The 21943-nt window shown below is 34.4% G+C and overlaps 2 protein-coding genes across 2 annotated transcripts; both read right to left on the reverse strand.

Annotated features, from left to right (window-relative positions):
• Window positions 1-5505: 5505 nt before the first annotated feature.
• Window positions 5506-7804, reverse strand: LOC140865196 (F-box/kelch-repeat protein At3g06240-like). Its single transcript, XM_073269754.1, has one exon. It carries the CDS (start codon window positions 7747-7749, stop codon window positions 6598-6600), a length of 1152 nt encoding a protein of 383 aa, XP_073125855.1. The 5' UTR covers window positions 7750-7804; the 3' UTR covers window positions 5506-6597.
• A 1926-nt stretch (window positions 7805-9730) lies between these two features.
• LOC140864022 (uncharacterized) lies at window positions 9731-16194 on the reverse strand. The gene is made up of 11 exons (XM_073267899.1): window positions 16107-16194; window positions 15472-15635; window positions 14192-14699; window positions 13343-13490; window positions 12601-12711; window positions 11558-12107; window positions 11238-11471; window positions 11035-11104; window positions 10560-10696; window positions 10326-10392; window positions 9731-10198 (listed from the first exon to the last, which is right to left on the reverse strand). The coding sequence occupies exons 2-11, from the start codon at window positions 15559-15561 to the stop codon at window positions 10056-10058; spliced, it is 2058 nt and encodes a 685-aa protein (XP_073124000.1). The 5' UTR covers window positions 15562-15635; window positions 16107-16194; the 3' UTR covers window positions 9731-10055.
• Window positions 16195-21943: the final 5749 nt, after the last annotated feature.

Below are 21943 nucleotides of genomic sequence, written 5' to 3' on the forward strand. Positions count from 1 at the left end.
TCTTTTCATGAAATCTTTTCAACATCTATAAATAAGACTCTTTTATTTGCATTCAAAACAGATCATCTCCTCTCTTATCTTCTTTCTCTCTTATTTAATTCTTCTGTTAATTTTTTAAGCTTTTAGCGCTTAAAATCTAAATTATAAATTTATAAGACATAAAATCTTGGTTTGGATTTTTTAAGCTTTTTGCGCTTAGATTCGATCTTTAGAATTAAATTTAAGAGTTGTTTCGAATTTTAAACAAAACACAATTAGATCTAAATTTTAAAAGACATAAAATCTTGGGTTTGGATTTTTAAGTTGAATGAGTAAAATTCGAATTCATAGCGTTCTAAACATACCAAAGTTTGTGCGAATTTAAAATTTGTAGTGCTACTATTTTAAATTCGTAGTCGTTGTATCTTGGAAAGCGTATTGTCAATAGCCGTAAGCACCAGGGCGAGACAATAACGTTTTAAGAAAAAAAGAGTCAAACTTTTGCCTCGAATATTTTTCCATAGCCATTTTTGCTCACCCGCTTATACTCAATATATCCCAAAACCAGTATTTTACCCAACAAATTATCGATCAACTTCAACTTGAGAAGCTTCTTTTTGCTGATATAATTGTTCGTGATATGGTTAACCAAATTTTATTAGCAATATTAGTAATTGAAAATAAAACAATTGGTTTTGACAAATATTGTAGCATATCAGTTAATTTTTTTATTTGTTTAGTGTCATCTTACGACAATCAACTCCAAACACAAATCGGTACCATTAATATTTGAACGTCCTGGTTACTAAAAAAAATAGAGCTTCATGTAAAACTTCTTCAATCTTAAGGTTTATTTGTTAATTTCTCCAAAATTTATTTTTTAAAAAGTCAGTTCTTTTTTGATATTATTGTTCAAACCGAACTTCAAAAGAAAATTAGGCTTGAAACAATTTTTTAAAAAAAATAAAAAAATTGAAGTTGATTTTTTATATAACATTGGTTAGGTTTTTGTTTTCATAATTTCAGTGAACACCAATTTAGTATATATATAATTTTTTTAAAAAACACAAAAAAAAAAAAAAAAAATTTGGGTTCCTTCCAGGGCCGGGCCTTGAGGCGGAGAACGCTTTGACCTTATGGAAGGATCTGGCCTGTACTGCGTGAACATAATGGTTATATACTTATATACATTAAAAAATAATAATATTACATTATTATAATTTTAATAACACCAAAAAATTTCACCAACACACAGAGTAATTAATATAGATGATTATTCTAAAAAAATTAATATATATGATTTAATTAACTTAAATATATAGGATAGAGTACTAATCGGATTGCATGTCATCTTTGTGCATAATATAATTTTATTTTCAGCTAAAGTTGCCATTGTGTTATCAATATCTCATAAAATAAAATTTTCATTTTTAGTTAATATGCTACGCATGGATATCAAAATCTTAAATTACTTTTGGCATAATAACTAATTTTTTTCTAACTAAATAATAACTATTTAATTTAAATACAGTGTATTTCATTGTTTTTCTATATTAAGATCCGGATATTTTCGGAAGGAAGAGGCAATTGAGAACAACTGATTCACGGTGTTTTTTGTTTTCAAATTTATTCTTTTCCTATTATGTTGAAATATACGGGACATATAGTTTGATATCGTAACCATCCATATCATGAACACTTATATTACCATCGGCTCAGATGAAATCAAAGTATTGGATATACATGATATCACCTCAACGATTACATAAATGTCTATAATCGATTTTCGCCATATTAAAACTCACATGAGATGAGGATGACCTTTTTTTTTTTAAACAAAAAGTAAAAAAATAAAAACACGCACTATCACCTTTCAAAACTGTCTTTTTCGAACAGGGTTACAGGGCTGGGCTGTCCATAGTATTGCTAAACATGCATCTACTCGTTCGAAACTCATAATTTGGAAAAATACCGATTCTTTTTTTTGGCTTCAAAAATTTGTAATTTCTGACATTCGAAAATAATATATTTAGTTTCAAAGAAATAAAATAAAATAAAATAAAACCGCCCCCAAAAATATGTTTTTGAGTTATTTTAGGCCATGGGTCCGAGGTGTGCTATCGGTTACGTGTTGAGAATATGAAAAAAGTGATTTGAAAATATCAACGCCGTAATTTGAAAATTGGAGACATGGATTGAAACTTTGCACCGAGTGATACATTTTTTTATTACTTTATTATATATATATATATATATTTTATCACGCGTCTATTTAGATATATACATAATAAATAAATAAACTAAAAACTACGCGTCTGTGTGTCTGATATAGTGATATCTACTGCCTTATTATATGATAGGGCGGTTTTTACAAATCGAAGCTACACGTCGTACGACTATTTGGTTTTTTTAAATTTAAATTAAATTATTATCTTGATTTTAATATACTAATATTTACACTACACCCACAAGATCGAATGGTTTATCTCAACACGCGATTTTTTATTGGACCGTCTCGTATGTTAATTTCATAGAATGAATATTTGATCGACTTGTAAAAATGTATTAATTTGTATGTTAAAAGTATCATTTTTTGTTAGAAATATGCATGAGTCAGATGTATTTATCTACGGTCTAACAGATATAAATCCGTAAGATCATTTAAATTTATTTATTTTATTTGAATTAGGAAATATGAGTTTGATCTCATGTGATAATCAAGGCTAGACTTGAGTTAAGTCCAATGAAGTCATTGCTTCAGGACCCCATGTGATGCAAGGCCAAAATAATTTATCCTTAACTAGCAATTGAGCATGCACGTTTGTGCGAAACATAATATGTTTGTACATTTTTTTAAAAAATTTCAATTTAATTACCATATTGTTTAAAACTAAATATGATATAAGATTTAGTAATATAATTCTTTATATAAAATATGAAAAATTAAGCATCTCTACAAAATTAAATATGTTTAGGAGTTAATGTATGAAAGCATACGTTTGAAATTAAGAAAAAAAGCTTCATCAAAAAACAGTTATTATTCACTTCTCTTGCTTTATTAATAGTATAGTCTGTATAGAATCGATAGATATATGTATATATTATTTATTATGATATTTAGTATTTGGAGTTCAAAAAGTTTACTTATTAAAGCCCTCTAAAATCTTATTATATTTGTGGGTTAAACACATTTGTCCTCCTTGTACGTTACGACGGCGACCCAACTTTCCTTCATTTATCATCGTTGCTTTTCTACCGCAAGATTGGAGTCATCGCTATTGTTCTCTATGCGATTTGAATTATTATTTTTTAGTTTCAAATTAATATAAGCATGGTTTTTTCTCGTTAAATATTTCATTGAAATCTTTGATATTTTTTTCTTGGATTACTTATATTTCAAATTAGAAAAAACAAACAAACAAACAAACAAACCTAGCAGTTTTTTATTTTTTTATTTTTAGTTGTAGTTTTGTTTTTATTATTATTTTGACTGACCTTAATTGTAAGTGGGAGAAAAAGTTTAGACGATAGAAGCAGTGCTTCAAAAAATTGGGTGGAGATTGGAGAAACAAATTTTCTTTTACTTTCTTTATGATTTCATCTCCAAAATTAATTGCTAAGTCTAAATCAATGGAGAAACAAATTTCCTATTTTTCATTTGCACTTTCATAAATATTTAAAACTGCATATTTTATCCAATTTTTATATTTTATTTTCTATAAGTTGCAATAGCAAAATACTCTTCATTAAAAAATTGATATTAAGGAGACCCAAATTTTGATGGTGGATACAGGCCAAAAAAAACTTTAAGAGCATAAATGCATAATACAGGTGATAACAAAGGCACGGGACGGGTCAACCCAATATGCTTATGGGCGATTTGGTTGGTTTTTGCGAGTTAACCCGCAATCCACCACAAGGTGGGGCGGGACGTGTCATCTTTTAGGGTTGAAAAATTGTCAATTGAACCCACCTATTTTGTATGATGGAATGAGTCAGTTCGACGGATCTAACCCAGTGTTTTTATAACCGGACCGATGATCGAAACGGTCTACCTAAAAAAATGGTCCAATCGGTCGAACTGTTTTAACCGAAAGTCGAACCGAAAAACTATTTATATAATATAATATAATAAATAATATATATTGAATTTTAAAAACTCAAAAATATATATAAATAGACAAAAAGTATATATTTGTAAGCTAAATAAATATGTAAATATATTCAAAATATCAATTATATTTATAAATTATTTAAATAATGAATTATTTAATTTAAAAAAATCAATAATTATTAAAATAATTTTTTAATGAAGTACAAATTCCAAATAATTATATATAAAGTAATAAATTTAAAGTTTTAAAAATAAAAAAATTTAAATTTTCAAAAAAAAAGGTAAAAAAATTCAAAAAACCGATTCAACTTGTTTTCTGGTTATTGACCGGTCCAACCGGTTCTTGACCGATTTTGACCGGTTGGACCGGTTTTTCGGTTCTTGGAGGAGTTTCGGACTGGACCAGCGACCGCTTCTCAATCAAACTGGCCGGTCCGGTTCTAAAAACACTGACCTAAACTATTTTGACACATCTACATATGATAAAGAGTACGAGAAAAGGAAACTATACTCGATTATGGATTTTGAATGTTTTGTGTGAGATTTGACAGATAACTTATGTGTGCAACGATTATCCTCATCGAATAAATTGATATGTTTCTTTTTACTAATTTTTTGGAATGTATGAAAAATAACTATATCGTATCTTTTTTATTGTGTAAACGGTAGAAAAATGTATTATTGAACTAGTATGTTATTTCTTACCCGCGTTAGAATTTTAACTGAAATAGCGTATTTTAAAAGATAAAAACTCCTATGAGACGGTTTCAAGTATCATTTTTTTGAGACGAGTCTCTTATATGGGTTATTCATTAAAAAATATTACATTTTATGCCAAAAGCATTACTTATTATTATAAATATGGATGAGGTTGATACGTCTCACGGATAAAACCGTCTCATAGAAATGTTCCTCATTTAAAATTTATGTAATAATTTAATTTAATTGGTCATATCCGGTATATATTACCTTTATTTTAGGTGTACATATCAAACAAAAATCATAACATTGATCTTGGGACAAAATTAACAAAACTAATACAATCAAAATCTACCACCTTGCACGGATAACATATTGCGCGTCCAAGACTACAGCCGATGTATCGAGTTAGAGGTCTAATTGGAATACATTCATCCCCAATTTTTTTTTTTTAAAAAAATTACAATTTTGCATTCTTATAACGGCTCAACCAAATTTAATGAAAGATATGTAAACACACATATATATACAAAAAAAATTTATGAGACTGTATCATAAAACGATCTTCTACCCGACCTTATTCATGAAAAAAATATTACTTTTTAACTCTAGACATGAACAAAGTGTATTTGCATATATATATATATATATATATATATATATATATGTTTTCGATTTTTCTTCTCTGCCTTTGTCGTTTTTTTACATCCAGTTGGGAAATCCAAAAAAAGAGAAGGGTCTTGGTTTCCTGGGTATCCCTTCTTCTTGCAAGATACTGCTGCAACTTTCTCAGCTAGTGGGATTAATATAATCAACGCTGATGTATTCTTGCTCGTCGGTATAAGTATTGGAGCTCGAGTTAATATTATCCGGAAAATTCTGGGAGTGTGAAACCCCCGAATGAATCGGTGGAGAAGCTCTGAAGACAAAGTGATCAGAGAGGTTGTGCAGACGAAGTAAATGCCCATGGAAGGAAATTTTGTCTGTGCAGGTGATAAGTCGATGGCAAATGAAGGGTTTTATTTGTTTTGATTGGGAACTTTCAACTGTGGATGGAGGGAGATTGCGAAGGAAAATTCGTGGTTGAGAAAGGATGTCGACAGCGGGCTGTTTGCGGGACAAATAAAATTAACACAGATATCTAACAGACACACGTGTATTCGAGTATATGCATAGTTGATGCGATAGCTTAAGCACCAGTTCAGAACTCAAACCCCAAATACCAGTCTCCTCTCAAACTAATGAACCATCTTACAATAACTCGTGAAGCCGGATATAAGATTAGAACAGTTCTCTGTAGATATATAGGGCTCAGCTCAAACAAAAGATTCATCATTGATAAATAGTTAAACAAGGCAACCAGCTTCAGGTTTAGAAGACAAAAGATAAAGTCTGGAAACATAGGAGTTGAAGAATTCAGATGGTTCGCGGTGATTAAAGTAAAGGGCGGGTACATGCATTCCTATGAGAGGCTTATGATCCGATGATCTTATAACTGGAGTGTACATATTATATGCTACCAACATGAAGCTCTTGCAAGTTCCAGATTTCAAAAGCAAAACAACACAGTAGACAAGAACTATAAAGATGATACGAATATAACCACATAGATGTTATATATCTAAAGAGATGGAGAAATAGGATTGCAAGTCCATTCTGAAATTTGGTATCTAAAAGCCCTGATCAATTTGTTCACAAGATACAACTACCATGTGATCATCATTTCAATGTATACCGAGATTCCTCTTTTTTTTTGTGTGAAGGATATAACAAGCTTTCTTGAGGCACTTATTCTGTGAAGAATCCTACTCCATGAGTTGCTGTCCAATATCAATCAAAGCCAAGCTTGGATCATAATCAGCTGCAGAGAACGATAGCGGCAATCCACAAACGGCAAGATCCGTAACTTCCTCTGTTTCAACATTCATCAAAACCAATAATTCGTCACTTATTGCAGCTAAGATTTCACCATCATTCACAACCTTGATGGGAACAAACACCTGCTCCAACACAATAACATATTTTCGCGTCCAAGAATCCACCTTCCCATAGTCATCCATCAACCACACATCCCATGACTCACCCATATTCTCACGATAACTCACAAAGAGAGACAAAGATTTCTCATTAACCAAGGGAGACAACCTCAATTCCTTACAGTTTGGTCCAAGATTTTGAGGCAACTCCATTACCGTGAAAATCTCCTCAACCACGTCAAAACCCATGATGCAATTCAGATGCCCGTCAAATTGTGGTTTCCTATATGCCATCCAATGCACAACACCATGCACAAACACATTGCTACACCAATTCTTGGGCATGAAACAAGGCACAACCTGTCCAACACTCCTCCAAGATCCAGTTTTGATTCCGTACACCAAAGCCTTCGATCGTAACTCATGCTCATTATTTTCATAACCATACAAGATTTTCACAACTTTAAAATCAAGATTCGTGTGATCAAATCCAAACCCTACAGCCATATGTGAGAAACTAATCTTAAAAAAACGAAATCCTTGCACACAAGGCAGAATCTTGTACTTTCCAATAAAGGGGTTCCATAAAATCACAGAGCCAACAAAGTTGAAATAATTGGTATCGAACAAACACACAACTCCCCTGCTAGAACCGACCAGCCTCAAGTAACCATTAACACTCTTGAATGGAGTTTCGAGCTTCTTACGCAGAGAAAACGTCTGGGAATCATGAAAAGAAAAGTATATCTTCGTGTAATCCGAGGATTCATAGTACAGGAGGTGGTGGGAGGCGGCGGGGGCTGAGGATAGGCGGAGTCTAAGGAAATAGGGGTGAGAGATTAAGGAACCAAAAGATTTGGAAACGCACCTGAGATTCAAAAGGGTTCTCGTGGAGAGCTTGAAGAGGATTTGGAAGATAACATCTTGAGGGATTTTGGCGTAAAGATCATCGCTTCCTATCATTTCTCGATTCTCCTCCATTTTTCGCTTCCCACTTCTTCTGGAGTGAGTGAATCAAGAAACCTCACCTTTACCCGGCCGGCTCATTTGTCATCATTTCCATATTAATTTTTTATTCTTTTGTGAACACCGTCAAAAAAATTCAAGACATGGAATCTCAACTATAATTTCAGCTTTAAATGATATAACTTCATTTCAAATTTTTATTCCTAACTTTTCAGGACTATGCTATGTTTGTAATATATAACTAGCTACATAAGTGCGTATGCGATATGATACATAAATATTTTATGAGTTTTTAAATAATAATACGATATAATATATTAATATTTTATGAGTTTTTAAATAATGTATTATTTAGTGAAAACTAATTATTGAGAAGATAATATAAATTTAAAATTATATTATCACATAAAAAAAAATGATACAAATTGTTTAGGAAAAAAAAGATGGAAGATGTTATTGGGAAAAGAGGTTGAGAAAAAAGTGAAAAAAAAAAGTAGAATTGAAATATGATTTTCGGTGAAACATGACACACTAAAAAATAGTTACTATAAGACACTCAACTTTTATAGAATAATAATATTTATAGAATAGTATAGATAAAATAGTACGATAAATAAAAAATTTAAGAAAGTGGAAAGTAAAGAAATATCTCCAGTGGGAAAAATTTGAAGCGTTGCTCATAATTTTTATATTAGAGATGATAATAAATTCAATGTAGAATGTGTAATTTTGATTTCGACTTTTTTTTTAAGCTATTTCGACTTATTTGTTCTTTAACCATAAAAGTATATTAATATTTCTATAGGTTAGATATATCATTTGATGTTTGTTTCACATTGATAGACCAAATCAGTTGATATAGATGTTTCAAGTTTTATATAAATTAGTAGATATTACATGGATTAGCAATTCTATTATTTTTTTAAAAAAATTAAATTCAATAAGATATGAGATAAGAATTCGTAGATTAAGCTCTATGAAACCGCTTCAACTCGACTTCTAGCTCACCTGACATCAAAGTTTCAAATTCTAGCTCATCTGATACCAAAATCTCGAAACCAAATTACGTGTAAATGTATGTGTAACCTTCATTGTACATATAACATCACTCAAATTGTTGTGATATTAGGAAATTATCGTAAACCTGAAATAACATCGCAGTGGAATATTACAATTATATAATCAACAACTTGAAGATGGATGGTCACCAATATTTAAAGTGGTTTACTCAATTGGGTTACGCTCAAGACCACTCAAGGAGATCACTCTTTTATTAAGGACAAAAAAAACAAAAATTGATATTACAAATTCACTTTCTCGCTACTAATCATATTTCTTTCAAGGATAAACACTCCTTATGAAAATTTCACACTAATTCCTCTAAAAGACTTCTATTTTTTCAATTTATACAAGAGATGATTTTGGGTTTTTGGTGTGTTAGAATGAAAAATGGATGAGTACGAAACACGTGTTTATTTTAAAAAAATCACTCGCTTTAAATTCAAACTTGAATTGATTACTTAGCGCAAATAACGATATTTTTTTCCCACCTCTAGGGGGAAAATAAACCTTCATCCCCTTCATCTCACGAGCATATTGAACTTTCTTTTTACCCGCTTGAATTTCTCGTTCTTTAATCCAAACAAAACGCCCGTACCTAAAAATATTGATTTTATATATGCTATAAGCTTAGGCAGATCCATCCAACCCCAAAACAGGGATCCGTCGATGCTGGCCAGATCGGACAGCCCGGATCAACCCTGCAGGTCAAATCATTTGACCTGCAGGGGAATCCGGACCGTCCATACCCCACCCGGGCAGTGCCCGAGTGGGGTAACATCGACAGATTCCCAAAACAGAGTGGTAAGAGTCATTAAGCCATCATTATTTTAAAATTTTATTTTTACTTTTAATTTTAAAAAAATAAATAAAAAAATTTCACCTCGACTCTCGCACATATATCATTTTCATTTCGCCCTCTCCCCCAATTTTTTGGGGCCAACCTATCGTACGTCTCTCTTAAGATCCATGTGAAACATTGTAGACAATATCGAGTTCGGCTCGAGTACGGCTTCCGTCACGCCTAATGCTTGGTTGAGTTACTAAACAAATAAACTCACATCCCTATTCATGAAATGTGAGGTCATGTTCATCGGTCTCCAAAAAAGTCGTTTTTATAGCCAAACATTAACCATTTTTCACCAAAATATACATCTCCACCTCTCTCTCTCTCTCTCTCTCTCTGCACATGCGAATATTTTTGTAGAGACACTCCATATGCACCTTCAAATGCTACGTTGATTGATTCCAAGAAATCCAAACTATTCAGCAGCTTGATCCCGTATTTTCGCGATAACTTGTGCAGACGCGGACTCCCTTGCATCAGAAGGGTTAAGCTCCAAACGACCCTTCGAAGATATCTTGAAACCTTTGCTTTTCACCACCACCTTCGAGAGGAATTTACCTTTGGAAAACCAAGTATTGAGACAAGACAAACAGAAAAGAAGAATAATAGCAGAGTCGTCCAAAATTCAGCCTACTAAACATCCATAAAACCAGCAAATTCAGGGAGAAAAGTGAGAGTGCCCAACCTTCTGATGGTTCTACAACATATCGTGGCAGTCTCCAGTTATTCTTGAGGCATATATACTCCAAGTCCTATCATCATATAACAATATAACATGATATACCAAAAGTAAAGAGACCTCTACTGATTGAATTTTGTATCATTACTTTCAAACTTCATTAGAAAAGGTTGTGTAGCTTTAAGTTTTTTATGCAGGAGAAAGAAAAAGAACATTATATTTTTCAAGAAAGAAACTCACTTGACAATAAGATTTTCCAGGGAGGTAAGTGTCATTGCGACCCTTGCTTAGGAGTTGGATTTCATGATTCAGCAGTGAAGGATAATTACCCCTTAAGATAGATTCGATGCATTGACGAGCTAACCCAATATCAGCACCTAAATAATCATTTGTTTTTCGTAAAACTGCTAAATCAGTAAAGTATATAACGATTTGGCAAATTGGAAACATATAATATGATGGGGTTTAAAGATAAAAAGCAAAAGCTTTGAGCTAAAACGTCACCTCAAAGAATCGGCTAAAAGTAAGCGAGAAACATAAAACTTCAATTATGTTTAAGAACTTTTAGAGTTAATGAAACCAGTATGAAGAGCCCATTCATTAGCTAAAATCCTATGTAAATAAGAAAAGAACATATGGAACACAATGCTAAACAAGTTGATGATATCATTATTTAGGTTAGTGATAATTAAAAAGCCTAAGGACGATAATATACCTTCCCTTATCCTTTGAATATTATCCTCGTAAAATGCAAGTGTGTCTTCCAGGCTCCCCATCTGAGCACACTGACAAGGCAAGTAAACCATATCATTTACTTTAAAGAAATGTTTGTGGAAATTAGTAGGAACAGTGACATGAACAAAAAACTTAAGTCTACAAAGCTCACGTTACCATGAGAAAAAGCAATATATAAATTACCAGTTCATGTCTCTTTCGATAAAGAAGTGACAAGGCATTTTGCACATCTTCCGAATCCCGAAAATTTTGTACTTCTGCACTGACATTTGTATTAGCATGAAAAAGCCCTTGTTGATTCTGAGTCACAGTGGTTTCATTTTGATCGCACAAAACAGTCATAACACCATTTGCTCCCGAAACATTCTCATTCATCTCCGTATCTTCCATATGGCATGATTCATTTGAATTATCATCCTATAATACAAATAATCAAGAAACGGCACAGAATGATATAAAATGGGTAACAGAACAGGAAATTTCTCTAAGAAAAACTGACTCACATTCAAGTTGAAATCACCTCCTGAATCATGTAAGTCTGTACGGGTAAAAGGAATGTTCTTTCGTCTATGATAGCATACTTTTAAATTTGAATCAAGATTCTTACTACAATCATCACTCTCTCGGCAAGATGTAGTTACATCATTCATGCTGGTTCGTTGTATGTCTATGGAAGAATCAGATAATACTTTTTTGCTATCTGAAACTCCAAGATCAACTCTTTTTCTGGGGTTTTTGGCAGAATCCAAAATGTCCTGTATCTTGTTAAATTTCTCAGCACCGCTACCATTGTTTGCTTTCTTCTGGGAAACATTGACAGTGCTTTTGTTGTTGCCACAAGATGCTTCCTTGAAGTTCTTAATGTCAAATCCTATTTTCTGAAAAGAGTTAGCTTTTGGCCTAGAGTTGTCAATGTCCCTGTGATCCACCTCTTTATCGTTAGAGTTCTTATGAGGTAACACCGTTATCTTGCTTTTCTTTATTTCTTTTTCAGAATTGTTTGTGGCGATTTTAGCATTGCAACCATTTAAACTTGGCAAACTCAAGTCTTTCCTGCAATATTCATAATTTTTCAAAAAATGACCCCAAACCTTCAATCTAAGATCCAATAAAGACAATAGAGACGTAACAGACATCACTAATGGCAGAACTGCTATAAGAAACGCAACCACAGTTGAGATGGATCATATCTAAAACACATGTTACTGTATAGCCAAAATAAAAAGGCCAGATTCTATGAACTTTAGGACATTTGCTTCAACTTCACCAAAATTAAAATGATCCATTTTAAAAAATAAAAAGACATTGCTAAATAAAATAGTTCTTTAAACTAAGTACTTGCACACTCAAATTGACCTGCTGATTTTTAACACTTGTGTCCTCCACATGCACATGGCAAGGAGCACTTCAGCTCAAGATCATTGAAAATAACTATCATAACATTTTTCGACATCGTCCCAATTTAAACAGAATACGGAAACTGCTTCAAAGGGAACGGAGAATAACTCTATTTAGAAACCGAAAAGGTGGTTCATAGACACTATACCTCGCAAGCCAGTGCGAGATGTGCTCTGCATAAGGAAGCATGTGATAATACTCGACAACAGGTGTTGCTGTCCAGCTACCGTGAGACTTCTCTGCCAAAGGGCCCTGCAAACTGGTAAAGTAGCAGAATTATTTTGTCATCAAAACACCATCACCCATCAAGCAATGTATCAACACATATTTAGTCAAATGCAGTTTATCTTTCTATGAATTATCGACCTTTTCTTGTTGCCATTTCTTCTTTTCCATGCCTTATGAAAATTGCTAAAAAAATAATAAGATTTGTCCACAACCAGATAAAGAAAACACTGTTGCGGGTGACCATTTTCAAACGCTCCAATGGCCAGCATATAGGTTTTATGTAATGTCTTTTGAGATGAGAAATATTGGGTGCCTTTTGTCATGACAGGGTAGGGACTGCAATGGAAAATTCTAATAACAGGACGCAACATGGAAACTAAAATAGGAGAAGTTATCAATTCTGCATGATCCCTAGCTAGCCCAGATGACCAATACATGTCCACAAAAACCTAGCTATTAAAACAGTTCAAGCATGAAGGCAATGTAAAAGGTTTTATGTAAAAATGGAAGCTTAGAGCAAAACATTCACCAATTATTTGAATTAACCAACTGTTTAAGAAGGGAATATACATGTATTTAAAAGTCCTTCCACCATCAATCACTTCACACAAGAACCAGGACTCACGATGTTATGATGCAAAATAATACCAAAATGGACTAACCTCTCAACAAGAAGTTTAAGAGGAACTTGATTCTTTATGCTGAATGACTCTGAGCATTGCATAATTAAAAAGCGAGCTGCTGACTTTAAATTACATAAAGAATACACAACATGAGTCTCCAAAACCACAAGGTTAGAACTGCCAAAACCTGTTCCATTGGACAAAATATTCAAGAAATTGTTCATTTTTTATACGCCAACTGCACAATGATCAAATGCAAAGAGATACTATAAAGTATAAACCATAAAGAAAGTTTATTGCCAAAGACAATTTATGCTTTGGCTCATAGTTGCTAGAGGCACGAGATGCGGGCATATGATCAAGCCTAACTGAGAGGCACATGCATGTCGAAGTGTGACATAGTAAGGAATAATGCACTAGAATCTAAATATTTGAGTAACATCTCATCCAATTTTCACTTCAAAACTCATTTCATCTAATATTCATGTCAAATTATCAAATTACAAAACAAGTATTTATTAGTTTATAACTGAATGAGAATGATTTCTACATTGTACTTCACCCTGATTTCACTATATCCATGTTTAAGCATTCCTAAGAGGCATTTTCAACCTTTAGAGTGCACCAGACCCATGCTTTATAGCGAGGGCACGTGCTTTATCAAAGGGCTACTCCTTGGCTTGCCTTCAGGTGCAAAGCCGAGTTTAGGCACACATAGGTTGTGAGCGTGTAAGACCTATGGTTTGGCCAATTTCAATATATCCATCTGAAGGCTTGCATATACAATTAATGAAAGAGGAAGAGAGGGGCAAACAAAAATGATGTGGTCTACTTGCAAAAGTTTTGAAGTTTCTATTTAACAGATATCAAACAATGTGGATTAATTACCAGTTGCATCCTTTACAGCATCAAAACCTAGCTGAAACTCACTATCAGCAGCTGATACACTTTGATCATTCCGCTGACGTTTGGTACCAATAACTTCTTCTGTTGATATGTCTGCATTGATTTTAGACACATTAATCTGTTTTTCAATAAGTGACCAGACTCCTTCCGTGATGAGGCCAAACTCAAGAAAACAGTTTTCCTTCTTTGGATCAACCACAAGTACAGCAACCTTTAAAATTGGCCATAGTTCTGTGTCGGGCACATCTTTTGATGTATCTAAAGCCACAGCTATATCACATGCATCTTTGATTGCTTTCTCCGTCACGGAGAGCTTACATTCCGTGCCATTCAAGTCCATGGATTTACTTTCTTTCATCAGTTTCATAAATGAAATCAACCGTGGTCTCAGTACGACAGCCAACTTAGAAAATGATGCAAAATCCAAGAATCTCAGCTCGGGTTTCTGCTTCCGGTGATAGTAGTTGTAAAGCAACACAATCGCATGCATCTATAAAGATGAAAAATAAACGAAATCAGGATGATTTATTGTACTTTGGCAAAATACCATCAGGAAGGGGGGTTGGGCCAACCGGCCAAACACCCATTGGTGTTCACTGTTCTCATGAATCAAAATAAGTTAACGAAGCTCGAATAAGGTCGAGTCTGGCCTCTGGTGGGCAAGTTGTGACACAATAAATGATTTAAAAAAAAAACTATCTAGAAAGAGCCAATAACCAAGATCAGGATGGAGTTGGACCAATGAAAACCAAAGTAGAAGCTTGGAGCCTGTGGCAGAGGTATTTGCGCATGATGGGCAGATGGAACAAAAATGGGCCAAATACAATCATCCATCCCCCAATACCCCACCAAATCCTCATGGTTGTATTAACTACAGTCATAACTATAAACTACGAAACCAATAGCCAGTAGGATTTCGTGCAACTATTTTTACTCCACTTGAAGATCACACCACCACACCCACCCCATACATAATGAAGATACATGTATTTGCGAGACAGCGAAACTATCTTAAAACACTTGCATCCAGGGGAAGTATTTGGAACACACACAAAAAAAAAACCATAAACTTCGTATTGGAGGAACGACTGCTGAAAAAGAATCCCACTTTCTCCACCAAAACAAATTTCAAACAATTTTGCAAGATTTAAGCAATCCTAATTTGAGTAGTGAATCACTTAATTCAAGGGCATGGCTACCAAATGGGCAACATTAGGATTAATGCTTAATCAATTTGCAAATAAAAATCGCAAACAAATGACCTGGTTGGCAACAGATCTCTGAGCTTCTTCGGAGGGAGGGCCAGTAACAGAGACCTTCCAGGGCAAGCGAGGATCGACCAATTTCTCCATCAATGCCTGCACCACATCCTCCGTGGGGCCCACCTCCCATTTTTCTGCCACTTCTTCGGACGCTGATTCTGAACCTGAAGCCATTGTTTAACACCTTCGGTTCAAACACCAAACCCCCACCCGAAAAGAAGGGGAAAAAAACACCAACAAAAATTTAATCATGAAAACTCATCATCAAGAAAACACACAAATAAACACGGCGTTAAAACTAAATGTAGGAAACAAAGAAAACTATTAAAATGGCAACTTAAAAATTGAATCTTTGGCCTAAGATCAGGGTTTCAAAGAAATACCAGCAAACACAAAACACTAATCTTCAAGAAAACGCACACAAAAACACAGCGTTACGCCTGAATGAAACAGCATCAACAACAAGAACCCAGAACACCATACAGGAAAACGGGTTGAAGTGAATAAAAATATCCTCACCAGTTGTAAATAACCATTGATAGCACGGATAAGCAACAAATTCGTGTTCTCTTTATATGATGTGATACAAAGAGTACAGAACCCGAAAGAAAATAAAAAAGGAACGTACAACATACTTTTTGTCAGAAAACTGGGGAAAAGGCAAGAGAATGCAAACCTGCCGCAATTAATTTTCGTGTTGACGGTGCTCTCTTCAAAAGGCGCGCAGGTATGTGCCTCTCAGTGGGTTCGAATGGGAAACTGAAGAGGGGTTTTTTACTTCATATATTTTAGAGCGGTAATAATTCTAACTTTTAACAAAATTATTCTCAACTAGACGTTCCCCGGATTATTGTCGCGTTGCGTGTTGTCTTAATTTCACTATTAATCGGAATTTCCGACAAATTAATGCAATTTTTCCAAGAACATGTCGATTATGTTTTTCTAGTCTAAATTTCAATATATTTTAATATTTTTATAGGGGATTTATGAGTATTTATTTATTTTTAAAAAAAATGGAAAACAAACCGGGGTTAAGCTTTTTAAAAAATTAAAATTCACATGAGATAATTAGCTCTTTTGAAATTTCAAAATGGTTCTCTATGCAGTTTATCGTAAAAATTACTTGAGTCTAAATTTTTATACTCGATTTGCATAAATCAGATTTGTGTGTTCAGTGCTAACGAGTTATTTTTTGTCGGGAAGCAAGTTCGTTAAATCAATTAAATCATATGACTATATTTCGACCATCGATTTTGATTCTTCTGATCAAAATTATTTAATTATATAATTAATATCAATGTAAATTTTTTATAATTACGTAATCAAACTGTTGGAAACTGAAATATCCAGTTTTTGGTGCGTGTTAAACTAAACCAATGAAAGTCCACTAAGCATGAAACACAAAACTGAGCTAAACTAAGTTGACCATTGACCCAAACTGAAGACACATCGAAGAGTCAGAATTTAGTCTTCAAGAGAATAAGAACGTTTTATTAATGAAAGCGTTAAAACGAGTCTTCAAATAAAAAAAGGATAAATTGATCACTTGAAGACATGTACTAAACTGATATCAAACTTATCAATCGCAAGAACGTCTTACTCGTTACATCAGTTTATCACTACGAATAAAAGTGGATAGAATTTTTCGTACAAGGCTGACAACGCAAAGTTACCAATGAAAAGTCGGCGTACTGTTGTCAGATATTGTTGGAGAAAAAACAAGCCAACGATAAATGATTTGAATTCAAATATGGCCGTTGGAGAAAGCACCTATATATACAAAATCAAGAGAAAAAACAGATAAAGGTGAATAACTGTGTAAAACATTGGAGAATATTGAGTGGAGAAAAACACAGAGCAAGAACAGTGGAAATACTCTCAAGAATGATTGTAGCCAACTGATCGAGCACACGCCTAAAGGATTATTCTGATCAAGTGTAGGATCAATCTGTGTTATGATCTATCGAGTTATAAACTCTGTAATAGATCATTTGAGTGTTCTGTGAAAACACTATCATTGTGATAAAGAAGCAGTCTAGGGCTGTGTTCTTGATTCTAGGAGTTCTGGGATAGGTTGTGTGTGTAAGTCTTAGTATTGGATCGAATTTGTACAAATTGCTTGTAATTGTCAAAGTCTTCTAGAGTGAATCTTTTCGAGGAGGAAGAAGGGGTGACGTAGGAGTGATTGAAATCTCCGAACATCCATAAACATCCAGTGTAGTGACCCGTATCCAAAATTAACGATTAATGGGTAAATTAATCGTGTGATCATGTTCAAATTTATTAAAACATGATTAAGTAAATTTCAGATGAAATAACGGAGTTCGGAAATGGATCCAGAACAATCGAAAATGGCCGGGAATGTTCTGAGTCTTAGGCAGGATCGGAGGTTCTGAACCTGGGATCGAATGGTCCGAAGCGTCCAAGCTCGGAGGGCCTGAAGATGTTCGGAAGAGTGAAGTTCGGACGATCCGAAGAGAGATCGTACGGTCCGATCTTCATCAGATAAGATAGGATAAGGAAATTATTTGATTGGTCAAGACTAGAGTTCGGACGATCCGAAGTCCATGATCGGACGGTCCGAACAGTGGTCCGGCCAGGTGTTCGAAGGAGTAACATCATGGATGACTTAATATCAGGATCGGACGATCCGAAGTCCCAATTGGATGGTCCAAAGTGCTATCAGATGACACTTGTCATGCATGCATAGTTCGGACGATCCGAACCCTCGTCTATAAAATGAGGCCGAGGAGCTTATTTACAACTCGTACCAATTCCTCTCCTTCGGCCCCGTGGCTCTATTTTAGGGCTTTGGGTACTCTTATTTTAGAGTTGGAGTAGGGAATATGTATTTTAGTAAAGTCAGACAGTGTCTGACATAGTAGCGGAGCAGTGCTAGTGTAGCGGAGCCATGCTCGAGGCTGTGGAGCTGCAGCAGGGGTGTGCCCCTAGTTGCGGGATAGTCACCATCAATGTGTTGATGACGGACGCATGTATAACTATGGTCTTCTTAAATTATTTAGGAGTATGCAATAGCTTAGTTAAGGCTTTTAGAGCTTATTGAATGATGCATGAGTATTTACATTGTAGAACTGATGATAGGTTTGGAATCTAGAGTGGGACTGCTAGGACTGCCTGTAGTAAGATACGTAAGTACTGACTGAAATAGCCAGCGAGTTTGCATGCTTATGTATTGCATTATGTGTCATATTATTCTGCAGTATGTGCATATCATATTGTGTCTATCCATCTTTTGAGATGAGTCATGTAGGGCCGCTCAGCCCTGCTCGAACGGTCGATGTCGAGTGCCCCGCCCGACGGGTTAGCCGACACTGGCATCTGTAGGATATGGTGCACGTCTGGTAGGAATTAGCAGTGTACGCAGGGTTTGATTATCGGGTTGTGTCACTCATGTCCTAGGCACCATTCTGAGCAGTTGTATACAGTTATCCCAGATATGGATACCCTGTCATTTGCATGCATCATATTTGTATGTTTACACGTATTTGCGTATTGATCTTAGAGCTCACGTCCAGTCTTTCTGTGTATCTGGACACCCCATTCGACGGGACAGGTGTAGGTGCGGGATTGAGCATCAGGAGCTTGGAGAGGCCAGTGACCTTTGAAAACAACAGGATTAACTGTAGGTTTTTATTTAAGCTTATTCAATTGGGATGTATAATCGAATTTGTTTAATCGGTTGTATTCTGTCGGTCTGCTTTTATTTAAGTCTTTCGCAACAATTTATTTTAAATGCATGCTTAATTATGCTCTAACTCTGATCAGGTAGTGAATACGAATTGGGTCGCTACATCCATTGTGTTATTTAACTTTCAGTTTACCATTTCTACACATTCACGAAACTGATTAACCATTTGAATCCTGTTCTAATATGTTGATTGGTATTTTTCGCTCATACTTTGTCTGTTAATCAACATCGACATACGAGAATGAAATAGCTCAGTTGACTAATCTCAACTGAACTCAACTTGTCAAAGATAGTAGGGTAAACTGCTACAGTGACTTCCCCTAAACCGATCCTATCAAGTGGTAATAGAGCGAGGCTCTTTCTCGTTTCTGAACGCATTCAAATGGCTACATTTGGGGATCTCGCCAAAAGCCTCTGGAACACCACTGTGGAAAACTGTACTGCCAAATCCATAGAAACTTGTTCTACAGCTAAGAACATTTGGCGGCAGATAATCAAAATAGACGAAGACGGGATAAAAACTGATGAGAGCATGAGTAAATTGATTGATATTATTACTGAACCCTGCAACTCAGAAAAACTTGCAAACTTTGAAAATGAAGAAGGAGAAAGCTGTCTTATGGCTCATAGTGAGCAGACTTCTTCCCAAAAGAAGGAACGAGATCCTGATCTGCAAAATACAAATATACAAGTATTTGATTTTGACTCTGAAAGATTCACACGAGAAGAGTTATCTGAAGCACTACATGATATGGCGAGTGAATATCAACTACTGACTTAAAAAAAAATGAATATCAATGACTTTACTTAGTACTTGAAGAAGTTAAAATTCAGAAAAGTAATCAATTGGATTGCTCAACCGAACCTGATTGAGAAATGTCGGTTGAGAAACTCAGCTTAGAAGAATAAATTACAAAACTTAGAACAAAAAATTAATATTTACAAGTCGAAAGTCAGCAATTGAGATCAGAGAATCTAAGGATGACTGAGCTAATTCAAACCTGGAATAAGTCATCAGTGATGTTAAATGAACTACAAGAGTCACAGAAGCCCAATGGAGACAAAACTGTCTAGGGTTCAGTGACATAAACTGCAAGTCTGCTATGGTTGAAAATCAATCTAGACTATAGATGAGCAAAAGAAATTATATTCATTTCGTCAAGTCCAGTCTAGAAGATGCACAAGAATAGCTGATTCGACAGAGTGAGAAAACTGTTAGAAAATGCGGCAATGTTAAAAAATTCAGAGTTGGATGTATGCCGGAGAATTCTCGTAAACTAGACTGCGAATCAAGTCAAAATGGGCACATTCTAACAACAGAACGTTGCAACTACAAAATCTTCAAATGGCAAGATTCAAAGTGGAACAGAAGAATTCATCACAAGGGCAGGTTAAAAACTCACACTAACCTTCCAGTACACTCACGAACACATCACTCATGATCAAATGCATGTTACTTATTTAACAAACACACAACGCACAAATCGCTAATCTTGTGGGATGCATCCAAAAATCGATCTGTTAAAGTGATTTAGGTATGGATTCCTAAAGGTTTAATCACTTGAGGACCCAGAAAAATGGGTACCATAGTTGAGTTTGATTTTGTGATTGTAGGAAATAAAAGACATATGATCAGTTTAGCTAATATTAGCTAAACTGACAGTGATGTGATGATATTTTCCTATATTTATATGTGTCAATTTGTATGATTAGGAGAATTTGCATTAATTAAATTCATTTTATAGTTCATAATCATTGTTTGTGTTTTGATATAGGAAAATAGAATAATTGGAGCAAAAGAATAGAAGAAAAGAAAAGAAAAGCAAAGAAAGAAGTCATGGAAGAAGAAAGAAGTAGAGTTGTTGTTTAGAGCTACAGCTCTAAAAAACAGCTCCTTTGAACAGCTTTACTATAGCGCCTTTGAGAAGCGCTATAGCGCTATGGAGCAGCGTTTTATGCGCCTTTGAGAAGCGCTACTGCATTATTAAGGAGCGCTTGATTGAGCGCTGTTGTGTACGAGGTGAAAAGTTATTTGAGACAGAAATGTTCTCGCTCGATCGGTAGTTTCTTACCGATCGAGCGAGACGAAAATTCGACGAATTATATTTTAATTGGGAAAATTTTTTGGGAAAGACTCTATACTTTAAATATTACCTAGAACCCGAATTTTAGGATCTTTTGGACGGCTGGAGAGTGGATAATAGGTCTTGGCGGCTAGTTTTTCATCTCTTGTTCTTAAATTTAATTTCTTTCTTTAATTCTTCTAAGTTTTAGTGTTTGGTAGAGGAAGAAAAACCCTTGAAGTTTTATTTATCTTGTGAGATTTTGCTTTTCATTGTTTGATTTTTATTTGAGTATCAAGAGTTGTTTGAAATTGATTGTTATGCTTGTGTGTTTAATTATTGGCTTGATCACTTAATAATTTTCTCATACAATCTAAAGCTAAATTAGATATCAAATCCGTAATTATTTGATCCCTCTAATTTGTGAAGCAATTATGATTAATGATTTCTGCTTGTGAATTTGTTAATTCGTAGGAACAATAATTGAGTAGATTAAATACAACCGCTTGTGTTTGTATTGTTTAGCTTCATCAATTTCACTAGTTTGAATGCTACCTTGGGTTTAAACCTTAATCGCTTGTTTTTGGGTTAATTCATTGGTAAGGGTTGATTTAGAACGCTTGTGTCTAATTAACTAAAATTAAGGTGAGATGGGAATTAAATTTCCAATGATGAATATTCAATGAGAATCAATTATTTT

Source organism: Henckelia pumila, chromosome 4, assembly GCF_033568475.1.
Source record: "Henckelia pumila isolate YLH828 chromosome 4, ASM3356847v2, whole genome shotgun sequence".
Taxonomy (NCBI): Eukaryota; Viridiplantae; Streptophyta; class Magnoliopsida; order Lamiales; family Gesneriaceae; genus Henckelia; species Henckelia pumila.